At 43.0% G+C, this 17,130-nt stretch overlaps 1 protein-coding gene across 1 annotated transcript; it reads left to right on the forward strand.

Moving 5' to 3' along the window:
* The first annotated feature begins 888 nt into the window (after positions 1 to 888).
* Positions 889 to 16,762, forward strand: LOC109411178 (protein suppressor of white apricot). Its single transcript, XM_019684656.3, has 5 exons — positions 889 to 1,614; positions 2,835 to 3,007; positions 14,186 to 14,572; positions 14,632 to 15,667; positions 15,787 to 16,762. Exons 1-5 carry the CDS (start codon positions 1,253 to 1,255, stop codon positions 16,700 to 16,702), a joined length of 2,874 nt encoding a protein of 957 aa, XP_019540201.3. The 5' UTR covers positions 889 to 1,252; the 3' UTR covers positions 16,703 to 16,762.
* The last annotated feature ends 368 nt before the right edge of the window (positions 16,763 to 17,130 follow it).

Genomic DNA, 17,130 nt, shown 5'->3' on the forward strand with positions numbered 1-17,130 from the left:
AATTTTAAAAGGGCCTATCTGAAATTGAATAATCTTTTAGAGCCTAACTGCATTCAAAAGGGCCTAACTGAAAATTACCTTTCAAATCAGATAGGCCCTTTTGTAAATTTTGATTATTTTTCATATTTTCCAATAATTTTTAGTAGTTCTTTAACTTTCCTTGAACTATAGAATCCAAAATATTTCAAATTAGCTAAAATTAAGAAAAAATAAAAGGGCCTAACTGAAATTTTTCCTTCAAATCAGATAGGCCCTTTTGTAAATTTGGGTTATTTTTCATGTTTTCCAAAAATTTTGAGTAGCTCTTTAACTTTCCTTGAATTATCGATAATAATAATCCAGAATAATTAAAATTAGCTAAAAATAAGAAAAAAATAAAAGGGCCTAACTGAAATTGCCGTCGATAAAAGGGCCTAACTGAAAGGGCCTAACTGATTTTTAGATTGTAAAAGGGCCTATCTGCCGTTCATGTTAAAAATACATTATTTATGGAATTTTTGCTATAGTATGATGCAAATAATGCACAAAACCATGAAGTAGATTCCCATATGTGTCAATAGATGGAATAAAACACCTAAAAAAGTATTTCGTTTTTAAATAGGAATAACTAATCTGGGAGGTAATCTTCTCATGCGATTTTCTCAATGTTTACGTTTTGCAGATAGGCCCTTTTCAAATGTTACGCTAGGAATGGGAAAACGATCCGAGCCGGCGAACGAACCAGTCAAAACAAAACCGATGAAAAACACCTCCCACCGCGCCGATCAACCCACACGAAACGGTTCTTGTTGGAATCCCAAGTGGCAGAGTTGACCACCGGAACCGGTTCCAGTTGGAATCGGCGCAAGCTGTCAAAGCTGCGATTTTTCTCCCACTGGGAAATCCCTCGGCGCAGCCAGACAAAATCAGCGACAAAACGAAAACAGCTTCAGTGCGAAAAAGTTGCAAATTCGGTGAAAATTTGCATTCTTGTCGGTGAAAATCGAATCCGTTCGCGCGAAAGTGGTTTCAATTTGTGGCGGAAGTGACCGGTCGCCGGAAGAAAGTGGAGGTTTCAACGGGGCAGTGAATTTCGGTGCGTTTAACGTGAATCAAATTTGGTGTCGAGAAGCTAACCTCCAAAGTCGCCCATTTTTGCTTCACTCTGTGGGTGGCGGAGGCTGCGTTGTTGTGTTTTGGTGTTTGGTTCGGTTCGATCGGGCGGAGCCGAAAAGGAAAAGAAGCCCTACACGGGAACTAGCTATGCACCGCCATGAACGATAGCCGGTGGTCAGCGAACGTTGCTTTGAGAAGTGGCTTGGGAGCTAGAGAACAGAGTGGTAGCAGTGGAGGAGGAGGATCGTCGCTCTCTGCGGGAGGCAAGATGCAGCATTCTAGCGGAGCGGGTGGCGGAAGCGGCGGCTCCCTAGGGATGAACAATGGCGAGTCGGGAATCCTGCGCAAGCCGGGCCATCACCACCATCATCATCATTTCTATCATCAGGACAACTTCGCCGACCTGCTGGTGTTCGGGTACTCGTGCAAGGTCTTCCGGGACGACGAGAAGGCCCGGTTCATCGATCAGGGCCGGCACCTGATTCCGTGGATGGGCGACAATCAGTTGAAGATAGACAGGTTAATAATTTCTTTTCTTTCCGCCAACTTCTCTCAAGAATAAACCAACATTGCAAATGTCACCTAATTCAAAGTGATTATTAAGCCTTCCCATCTAGCAGCGTACATTATTGTCGATTGTTTCTAGCGCAAACAGCGGGGAATAGGGGGATTGGGGCTTGGGATTGTTTCAGATTGGGCAAAAGATTGGGACACTTGCGTGCATGAAAAGCAGAAAATTTAACTAATTACATTTCGTTATTAAAAAATCTCATTTTCAATCTTATTTATCCTCCAATTCTAGTTATCTTACTTATCCTTAACATTCCTGCGTAAGCATTCTCAGATAATCCCATTGAAATAAATAATAACCTTTCAAAGATAAGGGATGTTTTTAATTCCTTAATTTTAACTAATGACTAACTTATTGGTAAATTTTAGTCAAATTCATCCCAATTTGTTTGCCAAGTTGCTTGCAAGGTTTTCAAGCATATATCATTCTTCAACAATTCAATGCACGCTAGTCAACCCAATTTTAAGCCTTGCTTCAAGCTGGGCGAGGAACTTTTGTCGAGGATTGTCATCTGAATTTCATCCTCGTCAGGATGGAACAGCATTAATCTGTATTTAGCTCTCCAGCCGCTTGTTGATCCACACAAAACTAGCCTTTCTTCTCCTGTGTACGGAGAAAAATGATGGTAGAAGAGAGGACATCTCGTCGCAGAAAGGACCAAGGAGATGCATTGTCGAAAAAACGCACTTAAAAACATCTCGTATTTTCTCTGACACGAAAATGTAAATTGATCCCCCACAAATATACGTTACAATCGACCAGAAACCGCGAAAGCAGGGCCTCTCTTTTTAGCTCAGATATTCTCACTATAATCCGTTACGACTCCAGCGCGGCTGTGGTATGTATAAGTGGTAATTTGATTTACTATTCTTACAAAATGTTTATATTTTTTTCGTTTCCGAACAAAACTGAACCCCAGCTGGAAGGCGCCATAATTTTGCCGCTCTTGGAATCACACGTCAAAATCTCTCTACCGGTCGCCGTCCAGCTGGGGTGGTCTTTCTTTCAGCTCGCCCCCAAAGCACGCTGACCAACCAAACCGCGCCACGTTGGTTCCGCTTCCCAATGACCGCGCTAATCTGGGTTTCCTTTTTCTCTCTTTCCTCTCTTCTCTTCTCTCTGTCTGTGTATGTGTGTGCATCCCTTGCGCTGCATCCGGCCCCAACAGATACGATGCCCGAGGAGCCCTGCATGACCTGTCGCAGCACGAACCCCCCCTGGGAGGCTACGGGAACCGGTTCGATTGTCTGCCGCCGGCCGAGCAACGAGCCGAGCAGCTGTGCGAAGAGGAACGATACTATAGTCTGTACGCCAACGAGGTGGAGGAGGAAATAGAGCAGGGTGAGTAGTAATGTAAAACTTGTTACAAGCCTATGTCATCAATTGAAACGCAGTCGAGCTCCACGAAATCATATCAAAGCGTATCTCCCCGCAGCCCATGTGTGTATGAACCAGAACTGTTTCACATTCAGGGGGAAGGTTTACAGACAAACCTTTGGGCTCAGTATGGGTAGCAAGCTGTCCCCATTGCTAGCGGATCTCTTCATGAGCAATTTTGAGAACGAAGTTCAAAATAAGAAGTTATTTTCCCAAAATTTGGTGGCGCTACGTTGACGATATTTTTGCTCCGTTTAAGGAACGATACCTGGATCAAACGTTAAGCATGTTAAACTCCCAACCAGGGATGGGAACACTCACTTTCAAAGAGTTACACTCACTTGTTTTCTTAGCTCAGAAGTGTACGATCAAGAAACGATGTATGGACGACTTTTGCCTTGTGGTTTTGTCTAAAAGAATAGAATAAGGGTCGCGCACGCATACTAAAGGCGTGACAGAGCTGTGAAAGCGACTCTCCACGAGGTGAGTGTAATTTACATTCACCACGTGGAGAGTTGCCTTCTCAGCTCCCTGACGACTATGCGTGTGCGACCCCTACTCTATTCGACAAACTTTTAGACAAAACCACAAGGAAAAGTCGTCCATACATAGTTTCTTGATCGCACGCTTCTGAGCTGAGAAAACAACAAGTGAGTGTAACTCTTTGAAAATGAGTCATCCTTGCTCCCAACACAACACAATTAAATTCACAGTAGAGAAGGAAGTAGTCGGGAGCAAGGATCGGTATATTCGCCTCACTCCATTCATATTCACTCCTCTTTGCTGAAGCGAATCGAGAAAGATACAGCAAACGGATCGTCGTGATCAAACACGCAACCCCATCACCAGTGGGAAGCGATGAGCCAGCTGCTTGACATGAATATTCGTTGCCATTCGTCGCAGTTTGGATCGCAAGCGAATGAATGAATGGTGAATGGTGAAGAATGCTGGTGAGCGATCGAAGCGGCTATTATCATAAGTAGAAGAGAATTTCTGCATGTAATGCATACATTTTTACTGTATTGTTGTTGAAATGCTAGATTAGCAAAGAAAATAATTCGAAAACATCAAAAATTCGTATGCACAATATCAATCGCATCACTCACGAATCGTTTTCGCTTGCGATGCGAATGTGGACGAATGAGTAATTTCCAAGTGTGGCTTCCCACCGTTCGCCGGAGTTTGCTGTCGTCGCTGACAAGCATACACACGAACTAAAGCGACAACCGTTCGCTGCTGACTGTCTTCGAATGTGGAAGAAGATGAAAAGTGGAAATCAGGAACCCTGGTCGGGAGACTCCCTTTTCTCGATTTGTTGATCATCAGAAAAGAAGACAGCACGTTGAAATTTGGGATCTACAGCGAATAAACTTCTACCGGTAGATACATCACATCGGACTCCAACCACTTCGGTGCCCAGAAGCAAGCCGCCTTCCACTTTATGGTACATCGGTTGTTCAACGTGCCTATCTAAATAGAAGAGTTCTCGAAGAAGAGAAACACCGTATTCAGCAGCCAAAGTGAATAAAATCATTTCAAAACACATCGCGACAGTACATATAACCAAACCATCTTACAGCCAGACAGCAAAAAAGTCAAAGTGTCATTTTACCCTAAAATAACGAACCTCATAAAAGCCACACAGCACCGACAAGGGTTCCACGTTATTCACAAAAATGAGAACACTGCGTGATCTGCTTTGCGACCTCATAGACAATGTTCCACCGAATCGAGTTGTTTACATTGAACCGAAGACGGCTATTTAATAACAAGACAGACAGCTCCCACCCTATCGCAGGCGACAAGGTTGAAACGCCCTCAACGATTCACAGGAACATTAAACATGATTGTGTGTGTGTACATGCAAATACGTACACGGAAGCTGTAGCATCTCACGCACACTTATTCATAATGTTGTTCCCGGGAGTCGTTCGCGGCGCTAGTGTGCTTGAAGTTCTCATAGTATATGGAGCAAGAGGGTAGATGTCTGTCTTGTTATTAGCCGTCTTCGATTGAACCTAATTGGACAAACCCGTCGGAAAGACAAAGTTCGCATAAGGGAACATAAGAACGCCATGGTGTCGAATAGGAGAACGCATCGAGCGTGGTGGATCATACGGTGGAAACCAACCACGAAATTCCTAGATTGGAAAAATGCTAAGCCCATTAAAACTGTGAGGAAAGCATCCCACTTGAACGCATGGGAGTCAATGTCAATCATCAGCAATACCCAAGGACCGCTGATAAATGAATACGATCTTTCCATCATGCCGAGACTATTCGATCTCGTAGACCCAAACCACCAGCAGTAGCATTCTCTCTCTCCTGCACGGTTGCAAAAATTCCGAAGCTCCCAACGAACGTGAGTTTTTGTTTTTGTCTTTTCACCACACCGCTTCTGACGTTGAAGTCCCTGTCCTTCACGGAGGCAATTGTAAAGAGAATAAAAATTCTCTCGTCGCTCACACTGGGGAGACGGCGAGGTTCAAAAGCAATTTTTTTCCTGTGACCGGCACTCAAACGACAAAAATTCACCACGCTTGCTTATGGGCGAGTCGCATTCATGCGGCCGGTGTTGACATGAAGCATCCATCAGCGCAGAGCGTGTGTTGATGATGGTGCAGTCATTACCTCCACAAAGTAGTTGAATTTTTCTGCGTTCACTTTCAAGTATCTCACAGCGGAGCTGAAAATAAATGTCAAAAGCATTCAGTTCAGCAGAAATTCATTCAATTGAATGAGATTTTTTCAACCCTGCTCTCCTGACATGGGACCATCGCAAACAGTCGGACATTGTCCCGTAGATGGGCTGAAAAGCTCGAGGCAAATTCGGTTTTCCACCCAAAACAACCCGTACCGTTTTATGTGATGAAAAAATGAACCGTTTACAAAAAGCTCAACACAATCACTCATATGGATTCCTCCGAAAAGTCTGTACCGATTGTCGTTGTGAAAAAGCTGGGAGAAAAAGTTCGCAAATGTGCTGATCATTCGATGGAACTGAATGCTGTTCTGGAAACACACCATTACTCTCTTCCGAAAGTCGATGATGTTTTCAGCAAGCTAGCTGGTAGTACGATATTCAGTGTCATTGATCTCTCGTACGCTTACCCATCAGTCAAACTGATCAGCAGTTTGATAGCGAGAATAGGAGTGAAATCTTCCCTGAACGGTTTGATCGTACACACACCAAGACAGTGGAAGAACACGAAGAAACTTTGCATGTTATTGTGGATTTGGAAGAAAACCGAAGAATGAGCATCGCTCAAATTTCACTGCATCACTAGCGAACTTAAGGTGAGATGAGACGGACTCACCATGGTACTCAGAAACATTTTTCCGTTGTGAAAACAAAAACCAATTTCACACAAAATTCTGGACTTGCTAACTTATTGTACCCGTGCGTCTATTGTTTTCAGTAAATAAACGCTTTCCAGTTTGAGTTTTCGCAAAAAAAGCAAAATATAAATACCGAAATAATTTGTCCTATTAACAGCGGCTAGCGTACAGTTTCACCTTAACCACCAACACCACATGCTCACTCACGCAAAATTTGGCGCGCTCGCACTGACAGACCCCCAGGTAGGATAAAGTCGTGACTGTCGACACTGCGTCGGACTGAAAACGAAAACATCAGGGATGCATGTCGGGTCGGATGACAAATGACAGAAAGTTCGCTGAAAACTTCGCTTCGCTAGTCCAACTGGCGAACTCCGATTTGGTGCTGCGAGGTCAATATGTTCATTCGGCTTCTGCAGCTTATGTCGTTTTCGTATATTCCTAGAGCGAACCTAGTTTCGCCCTGGATCCGCCCTAACTGCTGTCAAAACGTTCGGTTATTCAATCGAGTCGGATCTGGATCCGCCCCAGATCCGACCCAAACAGGGCGAGGTTCGCTCTGCCGATTTTTTTCCGATCCAACCCGAGCGGGGTCCAACTGTCAAAATGGATGTAAACAAACCAGCAAAACAAAACATGAAAATTAAAATTCCTATCTCTTTGAGCAAATAGAAGGTTCAAAATTTTCATAGATGGTATCTGCTTTATTAAATTAGTGCACCAAATAGCATTTCAGCATTGAATACCCAAGTAACCACGAAGCCGTATAGAAGTGCATCAATTTTGCCATATATTGGTAATTAAAATTATGAATATAATGCTGCATTACTTTAAACACCTCATTGAAGCAAAAGGGCCCCACTAAAATCAAATTAGTGCCACATATTGCAGCACGCTGACAGCCATTGCTAAAGTAATATAAATGCATGTGCTGTACATTTGCATTTCACACTCTTGATACGTGCAACACGAAAAACCAAAACAAAAATCTATTTTTAGCAGCGTTTCGTTATCGACGGTACTGATGCCCCCACACATGAATGTTTTAACCATTATTTTTTTGTCGTCGGATCGGGAGTCGAACCAGAAGTGTTGAAGACCGCTAGATGAGTTTCATACGCGCTGGTGCCTTGGACCGTTTCTGCTGCAGTGATAACAACAGATATTTCATTAAATAAAAGGAAACTGTTCTTCTGTCTCAATCATTGTAGTAGAGGGTAAAACGACTGTCATATGTAATAGAATACAGTAAACTATCACATTCCGATAAATCACTGATGAATACATAATGCATTTTAGAAGATATTTAATCAACATAAGAAAATTAAAACCTCGATTAAAACACCCTTCGCACACTGCTCATATGCTAATTGTGATTTCCATCGTTATTGGCATGTGATAGCAGCCTACAGAAAAGAGAAAAGTTCATCTCTAAATAGGTTTTGCTGTCGTCGATCGGTGGCTCAAACGGAGATTAAGTTGGTCGGGAGTCGAACCGGAAATGTTGAAGACCGTAAAGTTGTTCAATCTTCTTGATTTCATTTGTTTACCATTAGAGTCAAGCTTTTATAATTGTATTGTTAGAGCAAACTTTGCTAGTTTGTACATTGCATTTATTCAGTTTTTGCAGTGTTGAATTATTGAATTATCTTATATCACCTTTTAATAAACCCGAATGTAAAGAAAAATGCAATGCATCATCACATTAATAATGTCAATATAAAGGATTATTGCATGACAAGTGTGGAATTACTGCATTTCGCATTGCAAAGGTTGATATTCAGTCTAATTCGTGCAATGTTATAATGCTTGTGGTTACTTGGGTAGTACGCTAAAAAGAGTAATTTCATAAAAATGCGCAACTGACAGTTTGATTCATTTTCACAACGTTTACATGTTGACTCGACTCGGGTCGGATCTGGATCCGTTTTCGTTCGTTTATTGCGAGTCAAGGTCAGCTCTAACCCAGGTTCAAATCCGAAAACGCCATTAGATTGATCTAACGGTTGAATTGAGAAATTTAAATTCAGCTAAACCAGTATCAAGCTCATTGCTCACATGGTCCGTACTGAAGGCATACGCCTGAATCCTACCAAAACTCACTGCGATTGTCCCAATGCCCCACCCTATTGATAACAGTCAAATCAGATCGTTCCTGAGAGCAGTTACCTTCTACGGCAAGTTCGTTAGAGAGATGCATGGTAGTATCCCTAATCTACGAGCAAGAGCGGAAAGAACAAACCATTCGAAATCCAGTGGAAGTTGTCTAATCTGACGAGGAATCCTTTCCGATACAGCCGTTTCACCATGAAGATAAAGTTTTTATCGATGATGTCACGGACAAAGGAAATGTAGCGGAGAAATTGTCTTCCAGCTTTAGAAGCGCATCTCCAGGAAAAATTTTGCTTTGCCATTACGAACGCATCGGAAAGACCGCTTCTCAAGGCTGCTTTTCAACTTTGTGTTCTATGAGCAGTTCAACATTTGTTATTTACCGAGAGCTACCTCTGTCAATGACTGTTTTGCATGTGTATATCGTGCGGCAGGCACGAAGATACAAGGAAGTTGAAGAAATTTCCTTCACGAAAAGTTCCTGGGCCAACCGGGAATCGAACTCGTCACCCTCAGCATGGCCATGTTGATTACCAACGCCTTTACAGAGGCTAACTTGAGTAATCTGTAGGTATACCCTAATAAACCAACACCATAGAGTAAAGTGGGGCAAAAGTTCGAGTGGGGCAAGAGTTTCTTTTGAAGTTTTTGAGCTCAATTCAAATTATTTCTTTCGGGTGTCAAGGTTGTTCGAACCCTTTTTGAAAAAGAGTCTTTCACTCCAAAAATTATGAAAATTGATCAATATTTCGAGAAGTTATGACAAAATGTTGGTTTTTGATAAAAAAAATTGTAACATGCGATGGCCCTTCCAACGCATGGAATGAAATTTTAATGAAATCGAATTCGATATTTTATTTTGGGGCGTAACTAGGTATATTTTGAAGATGCTCTAGCATGTATAACTTTTTGCAAAAAAAAATTGGAAATCGTATTTTACACATAGTGGGGCAAAAGTTCGAATAGTGGGGCAAAAGTTCGAGTCATATGGCAACTTTAGGTGATTCGAACTTTTGCCCCAGTGGTGGGGCAAGAGTTCGAATAAAACACACACATACAAAAAGTGTTGTAACTCAAAATTGAAAAGACATTTGGCGTAACTTTGTTCAGCAAAATTTTAGCTCATGGATGGTAGAATCACCACACGCTATTTGTTTATTTTTATCTGCTTCGATTTTTTGAAATACGTTGAATTTTCAACTAAGGTCGAACTTTTGCCCCACCTTACTCTACACGAACCGTAAGGCTGAGCTGCGAAATATCAGTCATGTCAGTTGACTACTGATTTTGCAGCACCGTCACTATCACTGTAGGCCGATCAATATCAAAACGATAGTGACCGACAACGACTTGATACTGATACGCATTCCAGAGAACTATCATAGCAACTGAACTGATATTTTGACGATTTTAGCCAAAACTCAAAATGTTTAATGACCAACATACTAAACTTGTTATTCTGTACCACATATTCAAATTTCATCACTTTTGGTGTTTATTCTGATTTTTAAACGAATTTTAAAGATGGCCTATTAGTGATATCTACCCGCCATCGCAATCAATTCAGTTGTGATGGGAAAAGAAAAGTGACGGTGACTCAACAGAGCACACACTGACTTGGATCGCAGTCAGCCTATCAAAATCGGCGGTTTGCCTACCATTGATAGTGACAGAGAGCAACTCTGCCGTAAGGTAGACGGTTAAACATTACCGCATACTGTTCGAATTGTATCCCGAATGGGTGGTTAAGCACTTCTTATGGTTGCCATTTATGCGGGTAGTAGCATAAACAGGGTTTCTAACACCTGGTAAAACCTGGAAACCACGAATCCGCAGAGAATTTTATTTAATAGGGAAAAACCTGGAATACTCAGGGAAGTTTTGCACCGATAAAAAATAAACATCGGGTCGTATGAATGAAAAATAGTGAACTTTACTTTTTGTTGATCAGCTCAGAAGTAGAGTCAACAGAGTTTACTACATTGTAGGTAAGAATAACAAAGCCGTTGAAGAGAAGCGTTAGTGTGTGATTCTAAAAATTTCATTACAAGGATTTTTCCAGATATACCGGCAGGGTTTGTTCTGGCACTTATTTAGAAATACCTTTTGGAATGCCTCCCAGGATTTCTTACAAGACTCCTTCCGTTTTTTTTCACGTTGTTTTTCTTTGTATTCCTTTTTGAAGTCCTCCCAGAGATTCTCCCGGATTCCTATTTCCAAGAAGTCTTTCCGGGATTGTTCCAAAATTCCTAATTTTTGACTTATTTCTTCTGGAGTTTTTCACGGGGATCCTACAGAATTTCTTCCCAGAGGTTTTCCCGATATTGCTCTCACACTTCCGTGCGCAGCATTCTAGGGGAATCCTTACTAACATTGAGACAACTATGCTGCCCATGACAGCACAGTCCCTCGTTGGATTTTCACGGAATTCCTTCTGCGTCTTGCCCGCAAAGGTTTTTTCTGAGATTTCTGCCAATATTTATCCTGAGATCTCCACAAGAGTTTCTCTCAGGATATTACGAAGATGTAGTCGTGGAATTTTTCCTCGAGTTTTTATTGGAATTCCTCTTGAATATTTTCCGCAATTCCTTCCTCTATTCGTCTTGGGATTTGCCCAGAAGATCTTCCCGGTGTTTCTTCCAGAGTTGCTACAGGATGGGAAACGAGATATTCTCGGCCATTTCAGTGTAATACAGCAGCGAGAACGATATTGTCTCTACATCCGACGGTTTCGGTAATATATTTTACCTTTTCATTTCCGTTGCTACAGGAGTTATTCCTGAAATTAGTACTAGAGGGTTTGAAGGGACGTAAAAACTTGAAGCATTTGAAGCCAAAGGGTGTAAGGTGCTTCACACAAATCTACAGGATTTCTTTCGAAGTTTCTGTGAAATTTCTATGAGCTAGAGTTTATCCCTGGATTTCTACAGGAGTTACAGCTTTGATATTTCCTAAGGGCTCACGCAAGGTTTCTTTGAAAGTTTCACCTGAGATTTCCCTTAGAGTTCTCCCGGGTCTTTTCTCTTTTATTTGCCCAATCATCAAATCAATACAAATCAGATAAGATTTGATTTCCTTATGGGATGTCTTCTGGATCTATTGCTGATATTTCTCATGAAGTTCTTCCCGTTTTTTGTTCAGAGATTTTTCCAAGCGTACACACTAAGATCAGGTCGGTATTTTCCCCATCTTTTTACTGAGTTCTCAACAGCAGATTTAACTCGGTACGCTCGGTTATCCCTTTTGCTGAATACTCTGTAAATAAGTTAACGAGTTCTGCAAATGAACTGTCAAAAATTACTGATGAACGGTAAATATTGATTACCGAGTGTACCGAGTTAAATCTGCTGTTGAAAACTCAGTAAAAAGATGAAAAAATTACAGAACTCAGCGAAAATTTTACTGAGCTGGAAAATCCGAATCTTAGTGTGTAGTTGTATACCGGATTTGTTGCAGTTAACCACCTGAGATTTTTTGCAGACTTTGATGGGATTATTCCCAGAGTTTTTCCTAGAACCCCTACCGTAAATGTTTTAAGATTCTTGATGCTAGCTCAGAGATTCTTTTAATAATTGCTCTTGGAGTTCTCGCGGGGATTTTTCGATAAGTTTGTCTCGGAATATCTCCGGAGAAAATTTACGAAATTTCTAGTAAGAGTGCAAGTGAAATCTTGCGAGAAACTCCGCAGAGACAAAAACTGAGATATCTCATAAAACAGTTGTGGGAGCAATCCCAGGAGGAAATATTAAGGAAACTCAAGGAGGAATTGTGATAACATGTGAGAAAAATCCCGTAAAGAGATCCAAGAAAAATGTGAGAAAGCCATCTGGAAAAAAATCTGCGGAAGAACTTCTGATAAAATCCAGAGAGAAACTATTGGAAAGTTAAAGGAATCCTGATGGCACTTTGCATAAATTTTGGAAGGATCTCCGGAAGGAATCCAGCGAGAAATTGGGCTTCGTGGCCGTGTGGTTAGAGGCGTCAGTCGTCTGGTCGTTTCGTAAGCCTCGGAGTGTGGGTTCAATTCTCGCTCCAGTCGGTGAAAACTTTTCGTCAAACGGAAAATTCTCCACTGGACCACTGGGTGTTTCGTGTGCCGTCCGTTGTCTCATGTTTGTGATTGTTCAATCTGTGCAACCTCAGGTTGAAGACGGTGTAGTCTCTTTTTATATATCGGGAAACCTTTGGAAGAACTCTAGGATCAATCCCGAAGGAACACTCGGAAAGAACTGTTCATGGGAGCTGTTAGTTGAATTTTTGAGCACCCCTATTTTCTTTCTCTTTGAATGTATTTCAAAACGATAAATGATTCTTTTTGTTCTTGTTTTTTATTTCTGCTACGGCAACACTTAACTTTGTTCAATAAAGTCATTATTGTACCATCACTCGTGAAGTACACTCGTGTTTGGTGTGTTCTCGAAGAACGCGGAATTTCCGAAAACCGAAATTACAGTCCACTACTCCCGGCGGGGATCAGGAGCCAATACGTAATAAACCTCTGGGGGGAAACTTAGATAAATTCATCGAAGAGCACATAGAATGAATTCTGTTAGAAACTGCGAAACAATGTTAGGAGGATTGTGGTAGAAAAGATTGAATAGTTGTCCCTCGAATTCTGTTTCCGTCTTGCCCACGTCTATTTCCAAACCTGAATTCAATTCCGGGCACACTTTCTACGTGACACTATGGTACATAGGATGGTCAAAAATTATGATTCGACCGTAGGTGTTTATTCGAAAAGTTGATCTAATTCTTCGCAACGCAAACCAAACCATGTTTTCAAAGGGTGATTGAACGAAAAGCTTTTAAAATAAGGTGGATGTAGCTTGAGAATAACGACCAAAACATTTCAATAATATTTTTGCCCACCCGATTATTATACGCCAACACAGTGCAACGCGGAAATCATTCTCTGTGATTGTAAAATACGATGTTTCGTATACGGAAAATTTACGCACACTTTTGCTTGCATCCTCCCTAGACGATGAAAGCTTGTGTTTACATTTTACCGATGATGGGGAAAGTGATTTATTTGAATAATTGAATAGCTTTTGCTGCATTCTGCAGCAGTAAAATCCTACTTTGAAGTGCTACTGTAGCAGAGCTGTAACAGAGCTTTTGTGGGGTGTGAATTGAAGGTTGGTTCAACAAGTGCATCTGGGGAAGTGAAAATTGAACGCTGATGAAGATCAGCTCGACTAGCTGCTGCTTTGGTGCGGTTGCCGTCGTCTATTGCAAAACGAGAAAAATTGTGATGTCGCAAGTGGAGTGAAATTGAAACGTGAAATTTTGCGTAATTGCTAAGGAGGGTGTTTATCGGTAGTCTACATCTTTTTGCTTCCATCTAATGAGGCATTTTTATTCTGTGGAGACGAATATTAGAGCATGTGACGAAGTAAATTTTTACCCTATGTCGTGATACTCGAAGATACTCTATGCCCAATAAAGTCGAGGAAATTTCCTCTACAAAAAGTTCTTGGGTCGACCTGATTACCCACACCTACCCCCGCTGTGGCTATAGAACCCCTTCTTGTATCTTGAAGAATCAGTAGTATAATAGTAGTATAAAACGAGCTCACCAATGTGAGCGTGATACTCCTATTTCAGTCGGCCTTTCAGAAATACCTAATAAAGTTTTTTACTGAGTTCTACATACAGATATTTCATTCTGTCTTCCTTTATCATCCACAGAGGAAGCGGCCAAACGGGCGGCCGCTGCCGGTGCCCAGATCGCCTTCGATTACGATGCACCTGCCGCAACGGTGGTCGGTCCGGAACCGGCAGCCCCCGGTGACGACGACGAAAACAGTTGCGATCCACCTTTCGTCGCTCCGGCCAACTTTGAAATCCCGTCCGAGCTGGACGTGCCGGACACGATGAAGGAACACGCCATCATTGAAAAGACTGCCAAATTTATCGCCTCCCAGGATTCGCAGATGGAGATTCTGCTCCGGGCGAAGCAAGCCGCCAATCCGCAGTTTGGATTTCTGAGCCCGGGTGGGCGCCTGTACCGATACTATCGTCACATGTTGATGGCCATCAAGACCAATCAGTACCCCGAGGAGGTACCGGAAGAAGGTTTGTTTCGTGATGCTTTCATACATTACCTACATCATTTTTATGATTTGAATTTTTAGAAGCAAATGGTGCAGAGGAAGCGACGGAAGATGCCGCAGCAGCCGCCGAACCGTCCCCAGAGAAGCCTACCGTGGTTGTTCCGACCATAAAGTACAAACCATCGATCGATTGTGCCTACACACAGTTGATAAGCAAGATCACCGGGGCTCCGATTCCCACCAAGGACAAAGCCGAGGAAGATCTGACCAATGAATCTGGTTCACCAAGCTCGACCACTGTTCAGCCGAGCGAGTTGGAACTTGCGCCGGAAGTGCCGAAGGTTTCCACCGGTTTGGCAGGGCTTGTGCAGTACGACTCGGACAGTGAGGAAAGTGGGAACGAAGCCGTGGAAGAGAAGAAGGAAAAGAAACCGGAGCCGGAAATGGTGCGGAGGGAGATCACATTCAGCGGTAAACTTCCTCCGGAAATATTCCAACACGTGATTGAGAAAACGGCAACGTATGTGGCCAAAAATGGGTACAGCTTCGAGGACGCTCTGCGAACGAAGAATGATCCGCGATTCCTGTTCCTCCGGAAGGACCACGAATTCTATCCGTTCTACGCCTTCCGGGTCCGGTATTTGATCAGCCCGTTCGAGGAGGTACCGAAAAGTCCGGAAAAAGTGACCATTACGCGCGAGATCGAGAATGGAACAGTGGTGGAAACGCCCAGCATCGGCATCAAGACTGTCAACACGGCTGCTCCGCTTCCGGTTCCGGCGCCGCAGACCCAGATTCAGGCAAACAAGCCGGGCGGGGCGGTGTGCTTTTCGATCAAGAGCAAAGATGACGCCACCGTAGCTGCGCTGAAGTCCTCGAACGTCGCGCAGGAACTTGGCGGAGGAGATGAAGAGGAACAGGAATCGAAGAAAGAGCCGGAAAAGGAAAAGGAGAAGGAGAGGAGTAAGTCACCAGTTCCGATGGTAGAAGCTGCGGAACCTGTGAAAGAGCCATCGGAGGAAAAAGAGAAAGTCGAAGAAGAAGTTAAAACTATTGTAAAGAGTAGCACTCCGCCTCCGGTGGTTGTGGTCGTTCCACCGGTGGAGGAACTGAAGAGGTAAGTGGAGAAACTGCAACTGTTTGCATGGCACCTAGGCGCAATCATACTCTTGCATAGCGTTCCGACCCATGCTCTTTTCGGGAGTTTTTTTTTTATTTTTGGATTTTTTTTTTCAGCTCCACTCCACCTCTGGAAGATTGCAAGCCACCTATCGTCGTCAGCACCACACCCCCGGACAGTACCGCAGCAGACAACACTTCCAAAGATCAGAAACGCTTAGAAGATCGCATCAAGGACAAGCTAGCCGTAGCGGCCCGCGAAAGGCTGGCTTCCATCACCAAGGAGAAGCAACTACAACTGGAACGAAAGAAAAGGGCCAGCATGTTTCTTAGCTTGATCAATAAAAACGAACCGGATCAGACCGTCGACGAACCGCCCCCAGCCAAAAAGCCTGCTCTGGAAACGACACCCGAACCCGAATCATTCACCGCCCAAGAAACAGCAGCCAAGAACGGGCTCGAACTGTTAAAGAATCAGTTCTCCGATCAGGAAGACGAGAAGGGAGATGGGGACGGCGACGACGGAAACGAAAGCAGTGACAGTTCGGAGATGTCGGTGCATTCGATCCCTTCGGTCAGCGACAGTCCCGACTCGAAGCAAGCACCCAGCAGTGCCGATGACGATGTGGTCTTTGTGGCGGAGGACAATGACGGCGGTAGACCGTCCCGATCCCGAACGCGATCGAAGTCCATTTCCGTTTCGGGTAGTAGCAAACCCAAAAAGCGAAAGCACAAACACAAAAGCAAGAGTAAGAAATCCAAGAAGAAAAAAACCGCCTCGAGTAGGAGTCGCAGCCGGACGCCGAGCAAGAAGACCAAGCGAAAGCGTAGCCGAAGTCGGTCGAAAAGTTCGCGACGATCTCGGAGTAGATCTCCTCCGATGGAGAAGGATTCTTCGAAAAAGAAAAAGAAGAAGAGCAAAAAGAAGAGTCACAAGCATAGTAAAACTTCTCGGTCGTCTTCGACGTCGCGACACCATCATAAAAAAGAACATCGGGAGACAGAAGAGCGAGATTCGGATTATTGGGTGTAGTGCTAGTGAGACAGGGGAAGATATTTTTGTGAATAATGAGTGTACAGTATAAAAAGTAAACGTGGCTTCGAGTATTGTTCTGTATCACAGTTCCGATTGGCATTTGTATTGTAAACAATTCGTATTTTCTCAGTTTGCCTTGGTCAGCTGTTCTGCTAGTTCTTCTGATGGACGGATTGATCAGGTAAGTATTGTGATTATTTCTTTACAGAACTACAAAAAAACAAGGCACGTTAAATCATCATATCCTAGCCTGGCCATCGTATTAGATCAATTAGTGACAAAGAGTTAAAAACGAGATTCAACTCCCTGCATCCGGGCATACGAGGGTGTGTTACGGGTATAAATATTTGTTACAATTATAAGACAAAATAATTGTTTAATGTGTTTTAAGTCTAATATTCGTGCATTCTTTGTGTTATATGTTC

The sequence above is a fragment of the Aedes albopictus genome, chromosome 3, assembly GCF_035046485.1.
Source record: "Aedes albopictus strain Foshan chromosome 3, AalbF5, whole genome shotgun sequence".
In the NCBI taxonomy this organism is placed as follows: Eukaryota; Metazoa; Arthropoda; class Insecta; order Diptera; family Culicidae; genus Aedes; species Aedes albopictus.

Excerpts from the sequence above, each read along its gene's own strand:
- LOC109411178 (XM_019684656.3), top strand. The coding sequence starts at position 1,253 with ATGAACGATAGCCGGTGGTCAGCGAACGTTGCTTTGAGAAGTGGCTTG. Across the intron at positions 1,615-2,834 it reads AATCAGTTGAAGATAGACAG|ATACGATGCCCGAGGAGCCC; the intron begins GTTAATAATTTC and ends CGGCCCCAACAG. Across the intron at positions 3,008-14,185 it reads GGAGGAGGAAATAGAGCAGG|AGGAAGCGGCCAAACGGGCG; the intron begins GTGAGTAGTAAT and ends TATCATCCACAG.